Consider the following 27,260-nt stretch of genomic DNA (forward strand, 5'->3'; position numbering starts at 1 on the left):
AAGTTAGATATATAACTTTGGGGACCTTGTTATTTTAGGCAATAATAAATTTTTTATATATCTTGTAGTCTCCTCCTGGATTAATTTTCCTTTTTACTAGAATACTTCTTCCAAAAGTGTTTTCAATTAGAATCTTGATGCAATGTATTTTCTGAGTCTTGAGAATATCTTTATTACATCCTCTTATTTTATATTTTGCTCATAAATTCTAGGACAGAGACTTTCAATAGATTTAAAAAAATCAAAGTTCAACAAAATGTAATACATAAGAGATGCTTATAAAATAATAGAGAAAGATTAAAAATAAAAGGCTAGGAAAAGATACACTTGGCAAAAATCAAATGTAATCTAACAGATTTTTATACATATGTTCATAAAGACATGTACAAGGTTGTTCATAGCAGCACAATAATGCCAAACTGGAAAACAAACCAAACGCCCATTAATGGTAGAACAGATAAATTGCGTTATATTTACACAATGGAATACTATACAGCACTGAGAATGAATGAACTTCAAACTCCATGTAATAACTTCAATGAATTTTTCAAATCTACTATTTAGTGAAAGGACCTAGATACAAATGAGGGCACACTGTATGATGTCATTTATGTCAAGTTAAAACCAGGCAAGCCTACTCTATGGTGTTAGAAGTAGGAAAGTGGTTTCCCCTAGTGGAAGGATGGTAATGACAGGAAGGGTGGGCAAAAGCTAGTACTATGGAAAGCTAGTAATGTTCGGTTTTGTATCCGGGTTTTGGTTGCATGGGTATATTTATTCTAATAATTCAAATTATATATTTATAATGTTTGTTTGCACTTTCCTCTATGAATGACACCTGTAATAAAAGCAAAAAGTTTTTTAAAAAACATATCAGGTTAGCAATTTTTATAAAAGACAATGAGAATTTAAATTTTTTTCCAATGCTGTGAAAATAATTTATTGTCTTCCTGCATCCAACTCTGTCTTGAGACATTTATGCCACTTTGAGTTTTTCCTTTGTAAATGACCCTTTCTCTTCATCTTTGAAGCTTTTAGAATTCTTTCTTTGATTTTTTTGATTTGGTCTTCTTAATTTATATAATTTGTTTACATTTGAGCTTTCTCTTACGTATCCTGTTTGACATTCCATGAGTCATTTCAATATATGTATTTCATGCTTCTGGTTTTTTAAAAATCAGTCATTATTTTATTATTCACAGCTCTCCTTTTTTTTTTTCCCCTGTCCTTATGGGACTCCTCCTATTATACAGACACTGTTACTCTTTATACGTGTGTGTGTGTTACACTGTCTTGGAGAGAGATGGGATTGAGAAAGTGGTTGAAAGAAGATAAAGAAATTTCACGGTGAAAGGTTGTTTCTTTCCTGAGTTATTGATATTTTCTGTAAAAGATGCTTTTGAGGTTTGAGTTGAAGGAGAAAATTTAACTTGTAGATAAGGTAATACAGGAGTGAAAGTGAATTTTAGAGGGTGTCCCAAGATAACAGGAGTGATTGGGAGATTGAACCCATTATCTAAATAATTTAAAGGTGGGACCATGGACCACTTGTTAAATATAAAGCAATTTCACAGCCTAATTCACAAATAGTAATAATGACAGTTAGTGAGCGTTTACTATGTGCCAGGAATTATCAATATTATTTTATTTAATCCTTGCAAGAAATTATGAATTTGGTAATCTATTCCATTGTCCTCCCTCTTTCTGAAGCCTGGGGTAATTCAGCAACTTGCCCAAGGTCATACAGGTGTTCCATGAAGGGGCTGGTATACAAATGTGTAATCTGCATGTGGCCCTAATTCATATAGGACTAACTTTCCCCACTCAAATTTGTGACACTTCTTTCAAGACCTACACTTTTGTTTTCATGTCTAAAATGAATGTGAGCATAAAAGTCATGGTTGTCACCTATCTCATTACAGTATGAAAGTAATATGTGGAAAAAATTGGGCTTGCAAAGAAAAACCCAGAATTTTCCGTCATCGTTCAGTTTCAGTTTAAAGCCCTTTTAAGATTCACTAATGTTGACGTAATGCTGTGTAGGCTGGGAAAGTGACAGCACCATGGCTCCTTACAAATGGTAGTGGTGAAAGAGAAAAAAGAAAAAAAGGCTTCAGGGGATGGACATTTCATTGATCTGTTTTTTTTTTTTTTGAAGAGCGAAAACCTCTGGAAGTTGCTGAAATACGAATCCCCATCTTCAATGCAAGCGGTTCCTCAATAAAGAAACAAACCGGTCACGTCATGAAAGGAGAGGTCATTATAGAATTGATTGTTTGAATATATAATGTGCCTCTGGGTAACAATAATAAATGTAAATTTGTTTTTTTTAAAGACGTGTCCATTGGTTTAATTAGGGCTAACATAGTTCATTTAAACAATTCGTCTTTTCCCTCCCATCCCCCCTTCCTATCCCTCCCTTTGTCTCGGTAACAGGAAAATGGAAAAAGTGTATTGTTTCTCCCAAGACGTTGCTCATTCACACGATCTCAGTATCCCCTAGCGCTACCTATGAAAAATGAAAAATATTTTGGACGTAAGCAAACGGCAAAGATGAGCAAAAACTGCCCACAAATAGATTCGAAACCCTCCACACCTGGCTCACACTCCCGCGTCGCGGGGGCGCGGGGGATGGGGTCAGAGTGGGAGGAGTGTGCGAGGCTCTGTTCCGGGCTGGAAGCGGGGGTGGAGAGCGGGGGCACGGCAGGTTACGGGTCCTTCTGCACCCTCGCCTGTGACCTTCCGCACAGCACCCGGGGCATCCCAGCTGCAGCCAGTCACGCCGCGCGGCCGGGAGCGAAGATGGAGAGGCGGGTGAGCGGGATGGAAGGAGGGCGAGGGGTGGACGGTCTCGAGCTTGTGGCCCTGGAAGGCGGCAGGCAAAATTCACTGGGTCAGGAGGTTTGTCGAAGGGTCCGCGCTTATTTTGCTTTCCAAAATGGGGTTTCCTGGTTACTCCCTGGCGTCCCGGATCTCGGTCCCAATTCCCCGGAAAGAGGATGCGACCGGGGAAGGTTTCCGGAGGAGCTTCTCCCAAGATAATGGTTATCCCTGGAGAGGAACTGGGCCCGGGAGGCTGGTGCGCAAGGGGCGGAGATGGCCTATGGGTAGGTTCGCGGATGGAGCACTGCGAAAGCAAGGAAAGCACATCTTCTAGCTATTCCTAGAAGGGGACGAGGGGGTGCTGTATTGGCTCCGTGTCAGCACCAGGACTGGAGGTGGGGGCATTGCAGAATTCCGGGCGCGCTGTCTCCTGGGGAGCCCGCTCCCTCCGGTGCAGCGGCCGCTTTCTCACTCCTTCGTGCCCGCCTTGGGAATCCATCAAGCAGCTGAAGCTGCAGCCGCATATGAGACAATTGAAATACAACGCAGGGTGTGCAGAGACCAGATATCTTCATTCGAGATCTGTTTACATGACATAAAATTAAGGGGAGGGTTTTTATTTGTCCCATTAGTAGAATTAGATAACACTCCGCATACTTTTAATGATTCCGTGTAATTTTTTCATGTGTAGTTGATGGCCAAGAGACCACACAGCAGAATTCTGTTGTCTTTCTTAACAGGAGAATGGTGGCCAGGGAGTGTCTTTTGGCCCTAGCTGCTCTTTTAAATCTTCAAACTCCCTTTCAAATGAGGAATTATTTGTTATCCCATTTTACAAATAGAGATACAGGCAGAAAGGTTAATTTTTCCAGGAATATGTACTACATGTGGTGGGACCAGGGTTTGGACCTTCTAGGTCAAGAGGCCCCTATAGAAGCAGTGTAGCCTCCAGATTTGCAGTGGTGGGGTATGACTCCAGCCTCAGAGCATCCTGCCTGTCCCTCTTGGCAAGGAATGTAAGTAGACTTCTCTGTTTCAGTGATTGTATCCACCAGTGTATGATTTAATCAGTTTATTTTCTTTAGCTACCTAATGTGTATTAGCATTTATTATATACTAATTACTATACTAAGTGCTTTAAATGCTTAATTCTCATAATAATCCCCTAAGATAAGGGTTAGTGCTTATTTATGTCAGACACTCTTCTAGGAGCTTTTCTCTAACCATATAGTCATTCTAAGAAGTCAGCACTATTATTTTCCTTTGCATCTTTAGAGGTAAAATAACTCCTGGTTCACATATTTGGTATTTGTTTTAGAATAGCGAGTCCTCCAGAGTCTATGCTGTTAGCTACCACACAGCTTTGCCTCCCAGGTCACCTCCCTGTAAAAAATAAATAATATTGTTTCCAGGGTGGTAATATTTTCAGTTACTCCATGTGCATGGGAGAAAAAGAACTGTGTAAAATAAAAATCTCTATATATTTAATAGCAAGGCTTCCCTTCTGATTCCTGTTGCTTCAATCGCTGTGTTTTTCTTTGTTTGTGTGTTTGTTTCTTAAACATTTCTGGATCCCAGTCTGTATATCTTGTCTTTTGGTGTTCATCTGTTTTCACATCTGTTGAAAAGCAGAATTTTTTACCAGGAGAGCTAATGCATCCCATCTCTGCTAGAGCCTGGATAATGAATTTTAAAAATGTTGTAGGATTAGAATGTCAGTATCTCTCTCCAAGATTGGCTTAGCTGGAAATAAAATAAAATATGTTGGGTATTATGTCTGGGGAAACATTTGGTGTTATTTAGATAGTTAGGATGGGCAGCCTCACTAATACTGAAGATGGTGCTGAGTAAGAAAGTTATCAAGTTGTCCCTGGAACTCTTCAAAATCGAAGCCTTTGTGAAAGCAGTGCCGAGAGTGGATGAGAGGAAGGACCAAAGTGAGCAAGTGATGTATATAAATGGTGAGTGTCTTTTCAGACAGCTGCATAAACTTTGACTTCCTAAGGGGCTGTGACCTGGTTGTTCTGCAATCTAGGAATGCAGTTTCTCAGGAATGAGTAGCTCTTAGTGGCTGAGGTCACAGATGATGCATACGTTTTTTTTTTTTTTTTTTTTATCTTCATTTTATTGAGATATATTCACATACCACGCAGTCATACAAAACAAATCGTACTTTCGATTGTTTACAGTACCATTACATAGTTGTACATTCATCACCTAAATCAATCCCTGACACCTTCATTAGCACACACACAAAAATAACAAGAATAATAATTAGAGTGAAAAAGAGCAATTGAAGTAAAAAAGAACACTGGGTACCTTTGTCTGTTTGTTTCCTTCCCCTATTTTTCTACTCATCCATCCATAAACTAGACAAAGGGGAGTGTGGTCCTTATGACTTTCCCAATCCCATTGTCACCCCTCATAAGCTACAATTTTATACAACTGTCTTCGAGATTCATGGGTTCTGGGTTGTAGTTTGATAGTTTCAGGTATCCACCACCAGCTACCCCAATTCTTTAGAACCTAAAAAGGGTTGTCTAAAGTGTGCGTAAGAGTGCCCACCAGAGTAACCTCTCGGCTCCTTTTGGAATCTCTCTGCCACTGAAGCTTATTTCATTTCCTTTCACATCCCCCTTTTGGTAAAGAAGATGTTCTCCGTCCCACGATGCCAGGTCTACATTCCTCCCTGGGAGTCATATTCCATGTTGCCAGGGAGATTCACTCCCCTGGGTGTCTGATCCCACGTAGGGGGGAGGGCAGCGATTTCACCTTTCAAGTTGGCTTAGCCAGAGAGAGAGGCCACATCTGAGCAACAAAGAGGCATTCGGGAGGAGGCTCTTAGGCACAACCATAGGGAGGCCTAGCCTCTCCTTTGCAGCAACCGTCTTCCCAAGGGTAAAACCTATGGTAGAGGGCTCAACCCATCAAACCACCAGTCCCCTATGTCTGTGGTCATGTTAGCAACCATGGAGGTGGGGTAGGCGAATACCCCTGCATTCTCCACAGGCTCCTCAAGGGGGCACTACATATATTTTTCCTTGTTTTTCTTTTTTTTTTTTAACTTTCCCTTCTTTTTTAAATCAACTGTATGAAAAAAAAGTTAAAAAGAAAACAAACATACAATAAAAGAACATTTCAAGGAGACCATAACAAGGGAGTAAGAAAAAGACAACTAACCTAAGATAACTGCTTAACTTCCAACATGTTCCTACTTTACCCCAAGAAAGTTACCTAATATAGCAACATTTCTGTGAACTTGTTCCTACTATATCCATCAGAAATTAACAGACCATAGTCATTCCTGGGCATCCCCAGAACGTTAAATAGCTTATCTGTTCTTCTTGGATTATTGTTCCCCCTTCCTTAATTGCTCTCTACTGCTAGTTCCCCTACATTCTACATTATAAACCATTTGTTTTACATTTTTCAAAGTTCACATTAGTGGTAGCATATAATATTTCTCTTTTTGTGCCTGGCTTATTTCGCTCAGCATTATGTCTTCAAGGTTATTCCATGTTGTCATATGTTTCACGAGATCATTCCTTCTTACTGCCGCCTAGTATTGCATTGTGTGTATATACCACATTTTATTTATCCACTCATCTGTTGAAGGACATTTGGGTTGTTTCCATCTCTTGGCAATTGTGAATAATGCTGCTATGAACATTGGCGTGCAGATACCTGTTCGTGTCACTGCTTTCCAATCTTACGGGTATATACCGAGAAGTGCAATCGCTGGATCGAATGGTAACTCTATATCTAGTTTTCTAAGGAACTGCCAGACTGACTTCCAGAGTGGCTGAACCATTATACAGTCCCACCAACAATGAATAAGAGTTCCAATTTCTCCACATCCCCTCCAGCATTTGTAGTTTCCTGTTTGTTTAATGGCAGCCATTCTAACCGGTGTTAGATGGTATCTCATTGTGGTCTTAATTTGCATCTCTCTAATAGCTAGTGAAGCTGAACATTTTTTCATGTGTTTCTTGGCCATTTGTATTTCCTCTTCACAGAACTGTCTTTTCATATCTTTTGCCCATTTTATAATTTGGCTGTCTGTACTATTGTCATTGAGTTGTAGGATTTCTTTATATATGCAGGATATCAGTCTTTTGTCAGATACATGGTTTCCAAAAATTTTTTCCCATTGAGTTGGCTGCCTACCTTTTTGAGAAATTCCTTTGAGGTGCAGAAACTTCTAAGCTTGAGGAGTTCCCATTTATCTATTTTTTCTTTTGTTGCTTGTGCTTTGGGTGTGAAGTCTAGGAAGTGGCCGCCTAATACAAGGTCTTGAAGATGTTTTCCTACATTATCTTCTAGGAGTTTTATGGTACTTTCTTTTATATTGAGATCTTTGGTCCATTTTGAGTTAATTTTTGTGTAGGGTGTGAGGTAGGGGTCCTCTTTCATTCTTTTGGATATGGATATCCAACTCTCCCAGCCCCATTTGTTGAAAAGACCATTATGACTCAGTTCAGTGACTTTGGGGGCCCTGTCAAAGATCAGTCGGCCATAGATCTGAGGGTCTATCACTGAATTCTCAATTCGATTCCATTGATCTATATGTCTATCTTTGTGCCAGTACCATGCTGTTTTGGCAACTGTGGCTTTATAATAAGCTTCAAAGTCAGGGAGTGTAAGTCCTCCCACTTTGTTTTTCTTTTTTAGAATGTCTTTAGCAATTCGAGGCATCTTCCCTTTCCAAATAAATTTGATAACTAGCTTTTCCAAGTCTGCAAAGTAGGTTGTTGGAATTTTGATTGGGATTGCATTGAATGTGTAGATGAGTTTGGGTAGAATTGACATCTTAATGACATTTAGCCTTCCTATCCATGAACATGGAATATTTTTCCATCTTTTAAGGTCCCCTTCTATTTCTTTTAGTAGAATTATGTAGTTTTCTTTGTATAGGTCTTTTACATCTTTGGTTAAGTTTATTCCTAGGTACTTGATTTTTTTAGTTGCTATTGAAAATGGTATCTTTTTCTTGAGTGTCTCTTCAGTTTGTTCATTTCTAGCGTATAGAAACATTACTGACTTATGTGTATTAATCTTGTATCCCGCTACTTTGCTAAATTTGTTTATTAGCTCTAGTAGCTGTATCGTCGATATCTCAGGTTTTTCTAGATATAAGATCATATCATCTGCAAACAATGACAGTTTTACTTCTTCTTTTCCAATTTGGATGTCTTTTAGTTCTTTGTCTTGCTGGATTACCCTGGCTAGCACTTCCAGCACAATGTTGAATAACAGTGGTGACAGCGGGCATCCTTGTCTTGTTCCTGATCTTAGAGGGAAGGCTTTCTGTCTCTCACCATTGAGTACTATGCTGGCTGTGGGTTTTTCATATATGCTGTTTATCATGTTGAGGAAGTTTCCTTCAATTCCTACCTTTTGAAGTGTTTTTATCAAAAAGGGATGTTGGATTTTGTCAAATGCTTTTTCAGCATCTATTGAGATGATCAATTGATTTTTCCCTTTTGACTTATTAATGTGTTGTAATACATTGATTGATTTTCTTATGTTGAACCATCCTTGCATGCCTGGAATGAACCCCACTTGGTCATGGTGGATGATTTTTTTAATGTGTCTTTGGATTCGATTTGCAAGTATTTTGTTGAGGATTTTTGCATCTATATTCATTAGGGAGATTGGCCGGTAGTTTTCCTTTTTTGTAGCATCTTTGCCTGGTTTTGGTATTAGATTGATGTTAGCTTCATAAAATGAGTTAGGTAGTGTTCCATTTTCTTCAATGTTTTGAAAGAGTTTGAGTAAGATTGGTGTCAGTTCTTTCTGGAAAGTTTGGTAGAATTCCCCTGTGAAGCCATCTGGCCCTGGGCATTTATTTGTGGGAAGATTTTTGATGACTGATTGGATCTCTTTGCTTGTGATGGGTTGGTTGAGGTCTTCTGTTTCTTCTCTGGTCAGTCTAGGTTGTTCATATGTTTCCAGGAAATTGTGCATTTCTTCTACATTATCCAGTTTGTTGCCATACAGTTGTTCATAATATCCTCTTATAATTTTTTTAATTTCTTCAGGGTCTGCAGTTATGTCACCTTTTTCATTCATTATTTTGTTTATATGGGTCTTCTCTCTTTTTGATTTTGTCAGTCTAGCTAGGGGCTTGTCAATCTTGTTGATCTTCTCAAAGAACCAACTTTTGGTGATATTTATCCTCTCTATTGTTTTTTTGTTCTCTATGTCATTTATTTCTGCTTTAATCCTTGTTATTTCTTTTCTTCTACTTGGTTTAGGATTGGTTTGCTGTTCATTTTCTAGCTTCTTCAGTTGATCCATTAGTTCTTTGATTTTGGCTCTTTCTTCCTTTTTAATATATGTGTTTAGTGCTATAAATTTCCCCCTTAGCACTGCTTTTGCTGCTTCCCATAGGTTTTGGTATGTTGTGTTCTCATTTTCATTCGTCTCTGTATATTTAGCAATTTCTCTTGCTATTTCTTCTTTAACCCACTGATTGTTTAGGAGTGTGTTGTTTAACCTCCAGGTATTTGTGAATTTTCTAAGTCTCTGATGGTTATTGACTTCTAATTGTATTCCATTGTGGTCAGAGAATGTGCTTTGAATAATTTCAATCTTTTTAAATTTATTGAGGCTTGTTTTATGTCCCAGCATATGATCTATTCTGGAGAAAGTTCCACGAGCACTAGAGAAGTATGTGTATCCTGGTGATTTGGGATGTAATGTCCTGTATATGTCTGTTAAATCTAATTCATTTATCAGATTGTTTAGGTTTTCAATTTCCTTATTGGTCTTCTGTCTGGTTGATCTATCTATAGGAGAGAGTGATGTGTTGAAATCTCCCACAATTATTGTGGAAACATCAATTGCTTCCTTTAGTTTTGCCAGTGTTTCTCTCATGTATTTTGTGGCACCTTGATTGGGTGCATAGACATTTACGATTGTTATTTCTTCTTGCTGAATTGCCCCTTTTATTAGTATGTAGTGGCCTTCTTTGTCTCTCAAAACATCCCTGCATTTGAAGTCTATTTTATCTGAGATTAATATTGCTACACCTGCTTTCTTTTGGCTGTAGCTTGCATGAAATATTTTTTTCCATCCTTTCACTTTCAGTTTCTTTGTGTCCCTGTGTCTAAGATGAGTCTCTTGTATGCAACATATTGATGGTTCATTTTTTTTGATCCATTCTGCGAATCTATATCTTTTAATTGGGGAGTTTAATCCATTTACATTCAACGTTATAACCGTGAAGGCATTTCGTGAATCAGCCATCTTATCCTTTGGTTTATGTTTGTCATATTTTTCCCTCTCTCTATTAATATCCTTTATTGTACCCATACCGAATCTCTTTAGTACTGAACCTTTCTCCAAGTCTCTCTGTCCTTTCTTTGTTTCTCTGTCTGTAGGGCTCCCTTTAGTATCTCCAGTAGGGCAGGTTTCTTGTTAGCAAATTCTCTCAGCATTTGTTTGTCTGTGAAAAATTTAAGCTCTGCCTCAAATTTGAAGGAGAGCTTTGCTGGATAAAGTATTCTTGGCTGGAAATTTTTCTCACTTAGAATTTTAAATATATCGTGCCACTGCCTTCTTGCGTCCATGGTGGCTGCTGAGTAGTCACTACTTAGTCTTATGCTGTTTCCTTTGTATGTGGTGAATTGCTTTTCTCTTGCTGCTTTCAGAACTTGCTCCTTCTCTTCTGTGTTTGACAGTGTGATCAGTATATGTCTTGGAGTGGGTTTATTTGGATTTATTCTATTTGGAGTTCGCTGAGCATTTACGATTTGTGTATTTATGTTGTTTAGAAGATTTGGGAAGTTTTCCCCAACAATTTCTTTGAATACTCTTCCTAGACCCTTACCCTTTTCTTCCCCTTCTGGGACACCAATGAGTCTTATATTTGGACGTTTCATATTATCTATCATATCCCTGAGGTCCATTTCGATTTTTTCAATTTTTTTCCCCATTCTTTCTTTTATGGTTTCATTTTCCATTCTGTCATCTTCCAGGTCACTGATTCATTGCTCAACTTCCTCTAGTCTTGTACTATGAGTGTCCAGAATCTTTTTAATTTGGTCAACAGTTTCTTTAATTTCCATAAGATCATCCATTTTTTTATTTAGTCTTGCAATGTCTTCTTTATGCTCTTCTAGGGTCTTCTTGATTTCCTTTGTATCCCGTACTATGGTCTCATTGTTCATCTTTAGTTCTTTGAGTAGCTGCTCTAGGTGCTGTGTCTCTTCTGATCTTTTGATTTGGGTGCTTGGGCTTGGGTTATCCATATCGTGTGGTTTTTTCATATGCTTTATAATTTTCTGTTGTTTTTGGCCTCGTGGCATTTGCTGAACTTGATAGGGTTTTTTTAGGATTTGTAGACCAATTGAAGTCCTTATCTCTAATTTATCAGATCTACAGCTTCGTGAAGTACACTTTCTCTAACTAACCAGCAGGTGGCGTCCACGAGCCACCTGTTCTCCACAAGCCAGTTCTCCCCTGCTTAGCCTTTTTGGTGAGTGGGGGAGTGAGTCCTGTGGGGTCCAATTGGTGTACCAAGCTTGCGTGTGTAGTTGGTGTTGCCTGCCCTGTATATGGGGCGTATTTCTGGGCAGTCAGGGAGGGGGGGTGGCCCTAACAATCAAATCTCCCTGGTGATCCTAGAGTTTTAAAGCTGCTGCAATAGTCTAATCCTTCAGTTCAGTCCTGCCACAGTTTGTCTCTGCCAGTGACCCACAAGTCCTTGGTATTGGCGTATGGCTCCTGAGACTTGCAAGTGGGCCCCTCTTCCAGGCTGTGCACCCAGGGTCCTCTGTTGAGGGATGACTGTGTTATGTCACAGGTGAGTGCCGTCCCCCCAGGGCAGTTCTGGGCTGCTGGGCTGTGTAGGGAGGCTCCCAGTCTGCTGAAATGATGGCTGAATGGGGCTTTGTTAATTCACACTGCTCCACCTTCCCAACTCTGGGACAATCAGCTGAGGTTGCAGGGAAGGCTAATGTCCACGCCCAGTTTTGTGGTGTGTGTCTGTTATTTGAAGCACTTCCGTCACACTGGGTTGTCTGGGGCAGCTCTGGGTGATGGGGCTGGCGATGGGCAGGAGTGTTTCCTGTCCACCAGGATGATGGCTGTGAGCGGACACCCCCGTTTTCTTGGGAAGTTGTGGTTTTTAGTGAATTTTCTCAGCCACTGGATTATTGCCTTTTGTCTCAGAGCTCTCTTAGTTCTGCTCTTGACTTGACCTGCCCAATTTGCAAGTCTTTGAAGCTTTCTGTATTGGGCTTCTTAGAGTAATTGTTTCAGAAAAAGAAAAAAGGATTAAAAAAAAAAAAAAAAACGGGCCCTCCTCAGAGATCTAATGGGTTATTGAAATGCTAAGAGACAAAGCAACCAGGGCCATTAAGGAAAGGTCCACAGGGCAGAGAGATCAGCTTTTCTTCGGGATTTGCATATGCGCCTCAGGGCCTGAGCTCTGCCCTTCCCCTTTCTATGTTCACCAGAACTCCAAAAGTCCTACGCTTTTATTTTGGAGTTTTTCGTGTTGTTTTTTTTTGTATTCCTGTCTCTTCTCTGCTGGGCTGGCTGCTCTCAGATTCTCTGGTGTCTGGTCTCAGTCTGTGTATGGTTGGAGTTTGGATCAGTAGAATGAGTTTCCAATAAGGGCTGCCACTGCAGTTCTCCCTTCTCCTTCCCGGAGCTGACAGCCCCTCCTCCCACGGAACTGAGCCTGGCAGGGAGGGGCGCGGGTCCCCTGGCCGCAAAAACTTACAGATTTCACTGATCTCAGCAGTTCTATGTTTTCATGAGTGTTGTATGAAGTATGCCCAAAGTCAGATTGCTCTGTGGTTTCCAGTCCACGCAGTTCCTGGCTTTCTACCTACTTTCCTGGAGGAGTAACTAAAACATACAGCTCACCAGTCCGCCATCTTGCCCCGCCTCCGATGCATATGTTTTCTAGGTTGAAGTTAGTGTGGAAGAAGCCTGGAGCCTGGACACTGGTAAGTTTTGGCACTGGCGTCCACAGGCAGGACTTATGGTAGGGGTAGCTCATAGTGATTATTATGGAAGTAGTTAAGTACTAACATTTGTTGAACTCTCAAATTCTACCCAAATAACTATATGTGTGTGTGTGTGTGTGTACACATTTTATTGAATCAATCTCATTGAATGTGCCCAAGAAATCAGAAATCCCAGAAGTGTGTGTGTGTATGTGTGTGTGTGTGTATACAGTTTTTGATATTTAAAATCTCAAGAGAAGGTCTCTAGAGTTGACTAGGCATGTTTGAAGAGAGGCTTACCAGATTTAGAGAGAGATTTGAGGAAATCCCTTAGGATGCAGCCCAGAGATAAATAATGAGGAGATAAAGAAATTGAGAGAGGAATGAGAAGCACCAAAACATGTGTAATAGAAGGTATAAAAAGAGAAGGTAACAGAGAAGGGTGAAGATGCAATGTGTGAAGATATTATAATTGAGATTTTTCCACTAATTGATTAAAGACAGGGGTCCTTAGAATGAGAAGGCATACTGAGTCTAGAACACAAGACATAAAACCAAATCCACATTAGACACCCTACAGTGAAGAGAAAAATATTAAGTGTTATAATAGAGAAAAGATGAATTTCCTACACTGGCACAGCAGTTAGACTGACAGCAGACTTTTCATCAGCAATGATAGACTCCAAAATCAGTGAAATAAAATGCATAGGAGAAATAACTGTTAATGTAGAATTCCATATCCAGATGAATTATCATGAAAAACTACAGATTGTTGAAAGAGCCATATGCAGATGAATTATAATGAAAAAATTACAATTTGTTGAAAGAGCTGCTAAAGGATTCCCTTCTGAAAGAAGGAAAATAAACCCAGAAAGAATGAATGGAGTGCAGGAAGTGATGGTGAGCAAGGAAAAGGATAACATGTTGAAAATCTAAATAATTATTGACTCCAATTAAAATATGATTAGTGGGAAAATTGCTAGTAGTAATTTATTGTTGTGCTTAAAGCAAAATAGAACTATAGTGCCAGATGGTAACAACATAGTAAAGTGAGAAGAGGGACTTAAGCATGAGTTGAAATAATACCGTGTTTTACACTTTTTCCAGAAGAAACAAAGATATTGATGAACTTTATACTATGTTAGAAAAATAAACAAAGTAGTTCTTTTTATTGGTTTTTAATAATAGAGTGATACAAGGTTGTTTATCTTTCATACTAGTAGAGAGTCAACCTACTAAGACAAACAGGACATTTTCAAACAGAATGAATAATTTGTAAGCTGTTTTAAGAACCAACTCAATAAAATATGTGTAGAAAACTATCAACGATAGTTTCCAAAGGTGATCTGTGGCATCCTGGGATTCTGTAGAAGTGCCTTAGGGGCCCTCACAGGGTGGGAGGAGAATAACCAAGTAAAGGAGGAGAACATGTGAGATCCCCCAGCTGCACTTCAACCGAAGCTGCTCAGTTATTTATATAGATATTAAAGTACTCCATACAATTTATTTTGAAAAGAAATTCATTTATTAGAAAAAGTTGGGAACCACAAGGTAGTACAATTTCAGGGCAAGGAGAATTGGGGGAGATTTCATAGAGTCCGTGAGACTTAAGGGAAGGGATGGGATTTAGACCTCTGAAGAGAAGAGAAAGCCCCAGAAGTCATAGCATACTCATGGTATGCTTGGGTATATCAATTAACAAAACATATGTGCAAACAGTAATTTGTTATATGGCTGGCCCCTTCAGATAGCATAACTTTAGATTCCCTGTTGCTGTAGGGATATAAGGAAGAAGCACTTTATGCTACTTAGATTAATATGACTGGGGCTGTGGTGCCATAGCATGAAATCTAAGCAGAAAGTCTCGGGGATTAAGCCTCTCTGGCTGAAGACAACAAGGTACTCGGGTCTGGGGTGGCACTGTAGACTTGGCAACCAGGAGGTGGATACATCGTGCCTTCTAGGGCATCCATACCTAACATCAGGAACACTGTGACGGAGACTGTGATGGAGACTCTGTGTTCCTGGCACCGAGACAGTTATCGTGGGTGCTGGAGAAGAGCCTTTTTAGAAGGGTCAGGTCTGTAGCATGATGTCCAATGCCAGGCTTTCACTCAAGTTGTTACAGCTCTGGTGCCTGTGCACACAACCGCCTCGAGGATACAAATTGGCCCCAGGAGAGCTGAGACAAGACTAGTTCCAGGGTTCATCATCTCATGTTCCCCAAACAACAGACCCTGGCTTCCACAGTCATACATTCTCCCTAGGACATTTTGAGTTGCTTCCTTACAGCAATATGTCTAGGGAAGGCCACTGTTAGTGAATTATCAGACATTTTTTATCTTTCTCTATAAAGTCACTTGGTTAGTAACTTCTTTTGTTAAAGGAACATCAAAGTTTGTGTAATTAGCACAGTTTGTGAAACATTTGTTGATGTGTTTTACCACTTGATTAACTGGTTTATCACTTCCCTCTAAACTTTCCCCCATTAAATTATTCAGGGATGATTGCCAAAGAGAGGAGAAGGTCATACACTAACCAGAACTAAGAAGTCCATGTAGTAGAAAGTAAGGAGGATATCACATTGGGCTGGCTCCCTTTGAACAGGAAAAGGAAAGAGAAATTGTGAGGATTCAGAACTGGTAGGAGAGACTCAGATCTGCAAGGACCCTGTTTCCCCATTAGCTGGGCCTAAACCTTTAGGAAGAAGAGTGTTGTAAAACAATAGAGTTCCAAAGAAATTAAAGAAAGATACAGCTTAGAGTGTTGGGGAAAATGAATTCTAACTGGCAGTTCATTTTACCAAAAGGAACGGCATAAACAGGGCTTAGTTATGCAAACCTCCAGAATGAGATGATGGGAGTCCCGTAGGTGGAACACCATCCTTTGGCAAAAATCCTGACCCTAAACCAAGGCCATTTAAGTGGTTATGGTCCAACATTCTGGAAATAAGCTTCAAATTATAGCAGTAGAAGCTGGGGCAAGGCAGGGGCTGATACGAACATATAAATTCAGCATGGGATTACCTTACCAGGTTTGTTGTTGCAACAGATGAGAGCAGGGAGGCAGTGGCCAGGAATGCCTCCTAAGACAAGATTTGGTGGTTATTTTAGGCAAGGAGACAGGCAACAAGTGTCCACTGCTCTACAGAAGAGGATGATTGTACCTCTAAATAACATACAAAAGTAGACAGAGTCAAATTCAGGAAGTCTTTAATGTGAGATAAACTTATTTCCAGCCAAGCAAGCAGCCAAAGTCCCAACCCCCAGGACTTAAACAGGCTGAAAAAGAACAGTTTTCCAAATTGGCAGATTGTATGTTGGTATTAGATTTTTCCCTCTCATAAGGGAGAATAGACAGAGTAACAGCTTAGGGGGCCTAGAGAGGTGGCAGGTTCCAAGGTAAGCACGAGGGGAACAGTATCTCAGGTTTGGTGCACATGGTGGGTATGCACAACTATGAAAAAGGTTCTGGCAACTGCACTTAGTAAGAGGTCATCTTTGTCTCAAGCTGGAAAACAGACTGGTGTGTTCAGACAAGATCTGTGAGTAGTGAGATCATGGACAAAGTGAGATCAGACCCCTTAGGCCCAGGGGAAGAGGTTTGAATCTGCCTGGAGCACTAACAGTTCTAACAGACCTAGTCACAAAGTGCTTCAGGGAGGGGCGATCACTGCACACTGGGGTTTATTGAAATGGGTTTATTGAAAGGGAGAGCTTAGTGAGGAAGGGGAAAGGCATTTCAATTAGGGAGAATGACTTGAGTTAAGGTACTAAGATGGGAAATTGTATGGTGCCTTTAGAAGTAGACAAAGCTAGCCAACGTAGAGGGTATCTGTAGTTGAGTAGTAGTGAAAGATGAAGTTGCAGGAATGGAAATATGCTGAGAACTATGAACTCTTTTCTCTAGACAGCAAGAAGCCAAAAAAGGTCTTTAAGGGGTGGCAACTTGTGCAAAGAGGATTTTAAGGAAAATTAACCTGTCAGTAGTATGTAAGTACATAAGCTGGATGGTGAACCTGATGAGGACAGGGACTGTGTCTGTCTTACCCACTGTTGTCCCCAAAGCTCCTAGCTCAGTGCCCTGCCTGAGGTCAAACTCAGTAGAAGTGATGAATGGAAGAGTAAATGAAAGATGTATTAGCAAAATTTCAGTTAGAAGATTGCTGCACAAAACACCCAGTGTTAGGAGATGACACTAGGGGAGTAAAGGGCCAGAACAGATAAATGTGAGTCTTGACTTGGGAGAATGAGAAGACTAGGATAACTTGAGTGCCTGGGAGGAAAAGGTCCAGAGGAGCAGGCTGTTTTGGGTAAAATGATGATGAATTTGATGTCATTCATTCATTTTTTTTTTTTTTTTTCATTCAACTGACAGTAATTTAGGCAGAAGGAAAAGCATAAATAAAGGCCTTGTGATTTCAGGGCATCGAAAGGAGGACAGTGTGGTGGAGCTGGTGTGCAAGGAAGTGAGTGTAAAGCTCTGAGGTTGGAGAGCTTGTCTCTAGGTCCTGAGCTGTAGGTGTTGATAAATGCAGGCCTGAGGCTCTGGTGAGAAATTGATTTGGGAGATGCTGTATCACTATTCTAGCTTCTAGACAATTTACTTGAAGTCCCCTGGAGATTACTTGGCTCTGTGGAAACCTGGTTAAATGCTTTTCACATACCAACCTCAAAAATGAATTTAACATATTATTCCAGGGCAATGGTGCAGGAACTGCTGTGTGAGTACCAGTTTCACAACATCAATTTGGCTATAGGCTTTGATAACAGTTTTATATTTACTTGCCAAAAATTTTAAACTAACCATCCTTTATACATATGGTAAGCAGTATGGTATAGTGGGTATGGTTATGAGCGTGGAAGCCAGACAACCTAGATCCACTTCCTTGCTGTATGATCTTGGCAAGTTATTTAACTTCTCTGTGCCTCATATTCCTTATTTTTAAAATGGTGATAATAATAGTGCCTTCTTCATGGGATTATATCCAGTATTGAGTGAAATAGTCTATATCAAGAGCTAAAGACAGTGCCTGGCACATAATAAATTCTCAAAAATGCTCAATAAATGTTAGTATTGTTATCATCAGTAGTTTAATCACCTTATAGAAAATATAAGTTGAAATATTAGTTTGATATATTATCCCATGTGTTTTTAGTTCCAGTAGTTTATTCTTATCCTCTGGCTTTTCAAATCAGACTGCCAAGCACCCAGTTGCCTTAGAGGAAGAATGCTACTGCAGAAAAGCAGAAAACTTTCAGTTTCAGAAGCCAAAACTTGGAATAGCAAGAGCCTAAAGCTTGTGAGTTTCATAAACTCCTCAGAAACTCTTTTGAATTTCAAACGCCTAATGCAGAAAGCCCAAGAATGTAAAGGTCATGCCCGAAAGAGCTGACTGTAAGAATGCAGAGTTATAGAGGAACCATCTTTTCCGACCCTGGGAGATATAAGTATTTTCTAGGCTGAGAAAGCAAAGATGGACTGACCCTGTCGACCCTCAGACACCAGTTTGAGTCCTGAAAAGGGAGCACTGTGCCTAGCACCCAGGGAGAGGGGAGTCCAGAGGTTGCAGGTCAGTGTTGAGATTCAAGGGCAGAAAGCGCCTGTGCCGGCTTCCCTGGGAGAACTGTGGGAAGGAGAAAGCCTGCCCATCATGGCAAGGGAACAAGAAAAGAGAGATGGATCGATGCATAGTTGTGTCAGCAGAGAGCCTTGTGGAGTTTCCCTTCACCCAGCACAGGGAGAGTCCAGGAGCAGCCTGGAATAACACAAGAGAACACCACCCCACCCTGTAGGCTGTAATTGCACAAAGGACAGTGACCATGCGTCTGTCTTAGCAGATGCCAGTGTAGATAGATAGCTGTGACCAATAATTAGTCATTCCGTCCCATGACTTGGCATTATGACAGCACCCAGGATTATAGGTGCAATGTCAGATTGGGGCAGGCATGGAGTGTTGGGGGTTATGGGGGGACAACTGAATTGAAAGAGGTTGTGCAACATTGAAATTAAGTTACTAACTCTGGTTGGAATGGAGACAGGAAATAAAAATGTAATTCAGTTAAAGAAAATACAGGGAAAGCTTACATTTCTTACATGCCTCAATCATAGAAAAATATAGGGAAAAGTTGTATTTCTTGCCTGAGATTTATACAGTGAACACATGTAGACCACGTGAATGGATTCCTGGGGCTACCGCAGAGACGAAATCTGTCTATACCTAACCCTCTCATTTTATAGGGAGATGGTACACAGAATAACATTCCCCTAAATACCACGATGATTTGTAAAAAAAAAAAAAAAAAGGCTATTTCTGTCCAGACACATGGAAATAAAACAGTGTAGGAAGAAAACATTTAACTTAAAGCCAGTGCTGTTTTTTAAAATGTACAATTTATATGAAATTTGCAAGAAAATCTGCCTCACCATACTTCGAGGCAGTCACATAATGTTCCTAGAAATTGGTTACCCCAGAGTTACATTTTTGATGTTGCCAGATGTGGATTGCTTTGAAAGTGAATGCCCTGTGACATTTGTTTTCACTGTATTTTTTGCATATATAATTTTGGCAGTTTTCTCTGGTAGCCCTGTGTCTTTAAGACCTTGCCCTTGGCAATGGGCTGGTGTTACCAACATTGTAATTTTTAGGAGGAAGGCACAAATTGCTAGGGATTGGCATAACAAAGGAGCCACACAGCTGCTTTTCCCTCCCCACATCCTGAGCACACTCTATTATTTCTTCCATTTATAGCCTTCAACTTCCACAAAACCCAAATTCTCTGGTGAGTTAAAAATTGAACTGCAACGTTCCCTGAAATAGTGATTACATTGATGATTCCTTGGTTTTGTCCAAATCAAAACCCCCTTTCTGTGCTTTGCTTTCTGTCTTAGGTGCTCAGGAGGCTCTTCCGTCATCTGTCTACCTACAGACTGATCTGGGGCATGGCAGCAGTGGTGCTCTGCAGAGCACAAGGTAAAGTTGCTCGAACGCCTCCTCAGCATCCGGCAAATAGGTTCTGGGGTGGAGACATTCGGCCACTGTTGTTTGTGCTGTTAGTAGCATTTGCCCACATGTATCATTTAAACGTGTTATTTGCTTGGAGGAGTGGGAGTGGTTCTTTCTGCTTTCCACATTTTTGTTTTCAGTGTGGAAGAACACTTTCGTATTTAGGAGCTGTTTCTATGGATGAATCAGACTTATGAAAAACAGGCTCTCTAAACTAAAATACCCTTTTCCATTTATCAAATTGAATAACTGTACGGATGTGGGCCTGTTTGGGGAAGTGTGAATGAATACCATCTTTTTGGAAGGGAATCTGGCAGGAAGGGAATCTGGCGTGCCCCTAATTACAGGAAAATATAGAAATGTAGAGGTCATGGTGGTTCACATCTCTGTTATATAAAAAAAAATCCGCTTGTGACATCACTTGTCTGCTGAATTTCCTGGTTGCATCAGACCTCCCTCCTCCATTCTGCCAGAGACCATCCCTCACTTTACCGATGGCCTTTTTCACCTTCAGTGGGATGTTGCTTGGCATTGGCATCCATGAGCCAGGCAATGCAGGCATGGGAAGGGCAGGCTTCTCGCCAGCCACAGCCCTGCTCTGAAGTAGCCATCACAGCCTTTACCCACCACCAGCTGGGGGCATCTAAACGGAATTCCTTATCAGCAGGGAAGAATTATAAACTTCCCACTAAATGATTCCTTCCACAGCCAAAGAGAAAAATCACCCAAGTAGTTAAATCCTGGTTGCCATCTCCTTTCCACTCTCTATACTAAAAGAAGCATTTTTTTCCCCCTAATCTGTACTCCACAAAATTTTGATGAATTCTCAGGAAACCCCACCTCTAACAATAATTATTGCCTCTCAGAACTTTTCCCATATTCAAAGAGAGCACATTACTAAAACTGGATTTATTATACAGCAATCAAGAATTCCAGTTTCTATTTGTTGCAATGCCCACCTTTTCATCCCTGATATTATTGGCAGGGGTGGAAGAGGGGTTGTTTGTCTGTTCTGCCTTCTTTTTTTCTAAGTACACTTGCCAACATTTTATTGTATTATTAGTCTTAAAAATTGAATTTTGATGTTTTTGATCAAGTCTACATTTTGTGCACCATTTCACTAATTTATGTTTTTCTCTTTTATTAATTCATTCCTTCTATTTTTGGGGGGGAGTTGAGTGTATGGATGTATTCATTTTTTAGCCTCTCTTGTTCTGTAATAAATGTAGTTAGGGTTCACTATTGCCCTTTGAAAACCACTTTGCCCATTTCCACCAAGTTTAATTTATTATTTTCTCATGGTCACCAGTTATGATAATTTATTGTTTCTGCTATGATTTCTGATTTAACTATAGAGTTAAAAGAAATGAGAAATTTTCTAATTTTATTGCATTTTGAGCAGTATTCAAAGCCATAAGTAAGCAGTTTTTTTGTAGCCTGTTTCAAGTTTAATTTGGGGGGAATGTTTCACATGTGTTTGAAAAGATTGTGTGTTCTCTCATTGGGTGAAAGTTCATATGTATAAGTATATAACTGTTTTTCAAATATATCTCCTTGCATTTAACTTTTTGCTTTATTTATATTTTTAATTTATGGAATTAAGGATTCTGAGGGAAATATGGAAAAGTCTCCCATTGATTTTGGATTTATAAATTTTTCTTTGTAGTTCTATCAGTTTTTGCTCTCTGTATTTCAGTTACATTGTTAGATGCATGGAGATTTATGATTAATGTATTTTATTTTAGATTTCTCGCTTTTAACATTTTGAAACATGCTTTTGCATTTTATTCTCCCTTTTCTCTCCTTTTAGAACTCCTGCTGGACTGATGTTGCAACATTTAAGTTTACTCCAGGTTTTTTACTTTTTCTTTAATTTCTTCTCTATTCTTATCTCTTTGTGCTGCATTCTGGAAGAATTCCACAGCCTGGTCTTCCTGCTTATTAATTTACTCTTTGGTGATACCCATTCTGCTAAGTCACCCATTCTGCTGAGATTTTATATTTCTCAATGTCTACCTCTCTGAGTACTGCTATTTACAATGCCAGCTTCTTATTTCTCAGAATTTATCACATTTATTCATGTTAAAGTATTTATTGAATTATGATATCTTTATTCCTTTGGCATAGTTCTTGGGTTTATAGAGTTTATTTTTCTTTCATTGTGTTGGTTTTCCTGTTAAATCAGCTATTTTATCATTACGAGTAACCAGCACTGGAGAGGGGAAGAATTCCATGGCGTATGCTCAGCCCTGCATTTAGAGAAAATGGGGGGGGGTTTGTCTAGCTTGTCACCTAGGGTCAAAGCTTCTGGTTCCTCCTGAGCACTGTCCTGCATCTCTACCTTATACTCTGGGGGTAAACACCTCTGTGGCTACTGCTGACTTTGCATGGTGTGTGTCTGTGTGTTTGTGTGTGATGTGTAGAGCTGCTCCCCCTTCTCTACCTAAACACATCACTCTGCCTTTGTCCTCCAGCCCTTCCTGGCTCCCACCTTCTAACACTCTAGGCATGAACACACTTGATGCTGCTTCTACTCTATTTGGCAGTGGCCGCCTTCAGTCTCATCTTACATACTTAACCATTGTACAGGGATTCCTCACAATTTCTGGTCACTGAGAGTTTGCTTTCTTGTTTTTCTATTCGGCTACTCTATTTTTAAGTACTAAATATTTTTGAACCTGTATTTCCTAGCAACATCAGGACTGTGTGTAAATGTTCTTTCTTCTTTGAGTTTTCTCTCTTTTTTCTATATTTGATTCTGAACATGCTTTTTGGCGATCAGAAAATCATGTGTGCATGTATTTAAGGTTTTAAAATATAAATGCTCTTTTATGATCCCACAGGGACAGTGGTGACCCAGGATGAAAAAGTGCTGCTGCACACACCTGCTTCCTTAAAATGCTCTCTGCAAACTTCCCAGGAAGTCCTGATTGTTACATGGCAGAAAATCAAGGCTACGAGCCCGGAAAACATGGTCACCTTCAGCTGGGACCATGGGGTCGTGGTCCAGCCTTCCTACAAGGACAAGGTGAACATCACCCAGCTGGGACTCCGGGACTCCACCATCACCTTCTGGAATACCACCCTGGAGGACGAGGGCTGTTACAAGTGCCTCTTTAACACCTTTGGTTCCGGGCAGATCTCGAGAACAGCCTGCCTCACTCTCTATGGTGAGAGTCTTTGTGAATAATTGTCTCTGGCTGGAAATATTGTTTTCAAGACTGTTTGAAACATGGTTATAGTGTCTAATTTTTCAGTGTGCTAACTATAGAAAGATTCACAACAATGTGCCCACTCACTCCTATCACCTGCAGGTGGAGCTTCGGGTATTGGAGAGTTCATGAAGCTACACTGAGTTCTGTGCTTGGAGCAGTCTTTGCTCTGAGGGATCCTACTGTCAGTGACAGTACATTGAGGACCCTCTCCACAGACAGTGATATGGTCCAGACCTGCCTTTGCCACTGGCAATAGTGTGACCTTAGAAGGGTCCTGTTCCTTTTCACCACAGCTTCTTTACCTGCACGAGTGTGAAATGGATCATCTCTAAGGTCTCCTACAGCTTTACTATTTTGGATAGAAAGATAGAGCCAGATTGGGCTAAACTGGGACCCAGTTATTGTGGTGGCCTTGCATTTTGCCTCAGGATGTTTGTCTCAGGATTGAAAAGGGGACAAATAGCAGAGGCTGTTCCTACTTGAAATGAGATTTGACTAGATAATGAGCACTCTTTTCAAATCGAAGCAACTTAGTTTGATGAGATTCCCTTCCACTTCACTGACACATATCTGAGATCAAGGACTGAGAACTAGAAATGAGGATTAGCTTTGGAACCTGGTACACTGGGTGGTGGGCTAGGTGGAGGAGTAGGCAAGCTTAGCAGGGTTATTAGGAATGTTAAAGTGAGAGTTTGAGCACACAAGAATATTGGATGTGGGGGAAGAGGAGGCCCAGTAGTTAAGATTGCAAGGGAGGTGTGACAAAACCAGTTACGAGTTTCTTTCATTTATTTTGCCAAGTCCCTGCAAGATTTTATGCTAGGGTTTCTTCCTGATTTTCACTTCTTTCATTCCCCCTTTCTTTCTCTGTACCTCTCCCTTCCTCTCTCCCCATCCCTCTGTTCCTCTCTCCCTCCCTCTCTCCCTCCTTCCTTTCCTTCCTTCCTTCTTCCTGTCTCATTTTTATTCTCTTCCCTCTTTGTCACATTATCTCCTTTCTTTTTCCTTTTCTTTTCTTCCTTTTTTCTCTTATCTTTATTTCTTTCTCCTGCTCTCCCTCCTTTTCTCATAATCTTTCATCTTACTTTTAATCTGAAAACCAGACTCCTCTGAGACTTGTAGCTAGTCATCCTGTTTTTCTCCCACACACTGGTCCTTTCCAGCCATGCCTTATCGCTCTAATCTAAGCCATTGTTTTGCTACACCCGACAACCCTGACATGCAATCTGGCCACATCAACAGTACTCCTCTTCCTTGGTTTTTATGTGTCTTCCCCCAGTCCTCACTGGCAGTAGTAATCTGGGAACTCTTTGGACAGAACCACAGTGCTATAGCCTCCCTCCCTTTCCCTACCTCTTTCATTTAGCAAGACCTTTTAATTACTTATGGGCTCCAAAGGCAACCATATAAAGAACAAGTCCACATTTATTCAGCAGAAATAAACTCTAGGTTCCAAAGAAAATGAACTCATTTGTCAGGGGACTTTTAAAAGAGAACAGGGTATGACTGGCCTGAAAATAATATCCTTTTAATGTAAGCTAGTTACTTTCTCTTAACTCTGTAAGAGGAACTCCAAGGTTTTTCCAACTGTCATTCTGTGATTTTTTTGCTTGTTGGCTGTGAATTCCTCATGTGCACTTTGTGTGATCTTCCAAACAGGGATTTTCCAAATCTCCTCCATGCATCTCATTCACTGGTTCAGCTCCAAGTAGTAAAACCCTGTCTCTCCCATCTCCAAGCAGCAGCCCTTCTTTGGGTTCTCTGTCTGAAACTGCCCTGGTGCTTCTGAGAAGTGCAGACTGCATGTGTGGAGGTGCTGTTCAGGAATTACTGTCAAACTTTTGAGAGGAATACCCAGAATAAGGCAGAGCTACTGCATTGCCCATGGAACAGCATAATAGACTAATGAGGCTGGGGACTCTTTAGGAGAGAAGAATAGTATCTGACTTCTCAATACCATGAATCCATTCAGCTATTTTTCCTAGGGACCTATTGCAGAGAGGATCTGTTTCATCATAGGTTTGTATTAGGCCAGTCTCCATCCTGCAGGTCAAAGAGTTAGACACAGAACTGGAAAGGCCCCAATTTGGGTGGAATGTACCACTTCCTTTCTGTAAGACTCCTTTTCTCATCTCTGAGGAGAGTGTAGGACTCTGACCAGGTGCTTAACCATCATTTATTTTTGTCCCAGTACAGCCCACAGCATCCCTTCACTACAAATTTTCTGAAGACCACTTAAATATCACTTGCTCTGCCACTGCCCGCCCAGCCCCTGTGATCTCTTGGAAAGTAGCTGGGTCAGGGATTGAGAACAGTACGGAGAGTCTCTCACACCCTAATGGGACCACTTCCGTCACCAGCATCCTCCAGGTCAAAGACCCCAAGAGTCAAGTGGGGAAGGAGGTGATCTGCAAGGTGCTGCACCTGGGGTCGGTGACCACCTTGAGGAAAACCATGAACAAAGGTAAGAGAAGGCGGGTCACGATGGCATCTGTGTACATGCACCTGGGAAGTGGTATCTGTCCTGCAAAGCCTTTCTCTCTCCTAACATGGGAGCTGATTAGGACGAGAAGAGAGTAAGTTTGGAATGAAAGAAAACAGAGTTGTTTCCACAAACCAGATGCATTTGCTGAGATCCATTCATTCATTTATTCCTGCATTCCCTTAACATTTATTTAGTGTCTGTTGTGTGTCAGGCCCTGGGTGGAACATGGGAAATAAAACAATGAACAAGACTCAGTCCCTGCACTCAGAGAGGGTCTAGTCTAGTAAGCAATGCAGAGAAGCAACTGGTAATTGTAAAACTGTGTTAAAGGCCTTAATAGAAGAGCTGTGTTGCACCACTGGAGGATTAGTGGAGTGGGTGAGGATCAGAGGCACCAGCTCAATCTTGAGAGATTGTGAAGATTTCCTGGAAGAAGTGACATCTGTGATGAAACCTTTGTGTAATCTATAGTGTGGGAAGGGGCAGTAGAGCAAGGAGAGGATTGATCTAAGGTGTCTTCATCTCCCCTCTTAAACTGCCTCCCATTCAAGTCCCCCTCTGCTCTCTTGTGCTCTATCTAAACTGCTTTCTCTGGGCCTCATAGATAAAAGAGGTGAAGGAATAAAAGGGGAAGTAAGTGACTTTAGAGATAAGAAGTTTTAGCAATAACAACAACAGGTTTTCTTTCCCTTTGAGTTTTGAAATGCTAACTCAGGATGAAACACTCTAATAAATTTCTTTTAAAAGCTTCAAGTTCCTTGTTGGAGGCATTTTGAACAACAAACCCTGCAAAAGCTCTTCCTCAGATGACACATTGGTGCAGTGACCAATAAAGAGGCTCTCCTGTGGGCATTTCTGGGGCCCTTGAAAAACCAAACTAAGCAGAAAGGGAATATTTAGTAAATTTGGTCAAAAAGGTTTGCAGTGTTGGATTTGGACATTTGTGAAGAGATCCTCAGGGTCGGCCAAGGCAAAGAGTAGATTTCCCTGAAAAACAAGAACATGAAGAACATGTCTTCTCTAAGAATTCCAAAATTGATTTATATCATTTATAATGTTTATATCACTTACATGATTTTTGTTCATTCTGCAAACAAATACTGAAAATCTTTCACGTGCAAAGCATTATGCCAAGCACTGGAACTAATCAAAATTAGACAAATCCCCATTTACAGGTGCTCAGTTAAATTATGGGGATGGGAAAACGATTCTGGAAGCTCCTGAATCAGGTAGTTTCAGCTCTGACATCTTTGCCTAGTATCATGAAGTTGTACTAAGGAGCTGATATTTAGGTTGAGCCTCACTTACTGTCTACTGAAAAGAGATTTCATAACAAAGACATAGATTAGAAGAAATACAACAACAGCAGCATTGAGATGGATTATTTTGGGGGGTTGGGCTCATGAGATTCATGATCCCAATCTCCAAAATACTTTTCTGTATTTTCTGAATTTCCTCAATAAATATTACTTTAATAGACAGTATGGCAAAGAATATGTGCTTTGGAGGCAAACTGCCTTCTGACCAAGACTTGGTTCCACCGCTTACTTCTCTGATTTGGGGCTTACTGAAATTCTCTGAGCCTCAGTTTTTTCATTCATTAAATGAACTCCTGGGATGTTTCGAGAACTGAATGAGATACATGCAAAGCTCTTATTAGTAACCATATAAAACATGTTAGCTATTGCTCATATTATGCAAATATTAGTAATTAAAATAATATGAAGTTATGAATATAGACATCAAAATGCATATATTTAAGGATACAT

The 27,260-nt window shown here is 40.4% G+C and overlaps 2 protein-coding genes across 6 annotated transcripts in view; both read left to right on the forward strand.

The window, feature by feature from the left end:
* The window catches only part of LOC119536242 (OX-2 membrane glycoprotein-like), a 49,512-nt gene extending 47,253 nt beyond the window's left edge, over positions 1 to 2,259 (forward strand). Inside the window, exon 7 of the mRNA XM_037838993.1 lies at positions 2,159 to 2,259. The gene's annotated coding sequence lies outside the window, so the exon portion shown is untranslated. The remainder of the gene's footprint in view (positions 1 to 2,158) is intronic.
* A 418-nt stretch (positions 2,260 to 2,677) lies between these two features.
* LOC119533286 (OX-2 membrane glycoprotein-like) overlaps positions 2,678 to 27,260 on the forward strand; it is a 42,441-nt gene continuing 17,858 nt past the window's right edge. The window contains exons 1-4 of one of the 5 annotated variants that reach the window (XM_037835365.1): positions 2,678 to 2,814; positions 19,677 to 19,758; positions 22,635 to 22,961; positions 25,198 to 25,470. In XM_037835365.1, coding sequence (XP_037691293.1) covers positions 2,803 to 2,814; positions 19,677 to 19,758; positions 22,635 to 22,961; positions 25,198 to 25,470 — 694 coding nt within the window. In that variant the 5' untranslated portion in view covers positions 2,678 to 2,802. Of the gene's footprint in view, positions 2,815 to 3,820; positions 3,840 to 12,638; positions 12,786 to 18,068; positions 18,088 to 19,676; positions 19,759 to 21,601; positions 21,645 to 22,634; positions 22,962 to 25,197; positions 25,471 to 27,260 lie in introns of those variants that run through there. The other 4 variants (XM_037835376.1, XM_037835359.1, XM_037835355.1 and 1 more) reach the window with 4 other exon arrangements.

This window comes from Choloepus didactylus, chromosome 1, assembly GCF_015220235.1.
Source record: "Choloepus didactylus isolate mChoDid1 chromosome 1, mChoDid1.pri, whole genome shotgun sequence".
NCBI classification, from domain to species: domain Eukaryota; kingdom Metazoa; phylum Chordata; class Mammalia; order Pilosa; family Megalonychidae; genus Choloepus; species Choloepus didactylus.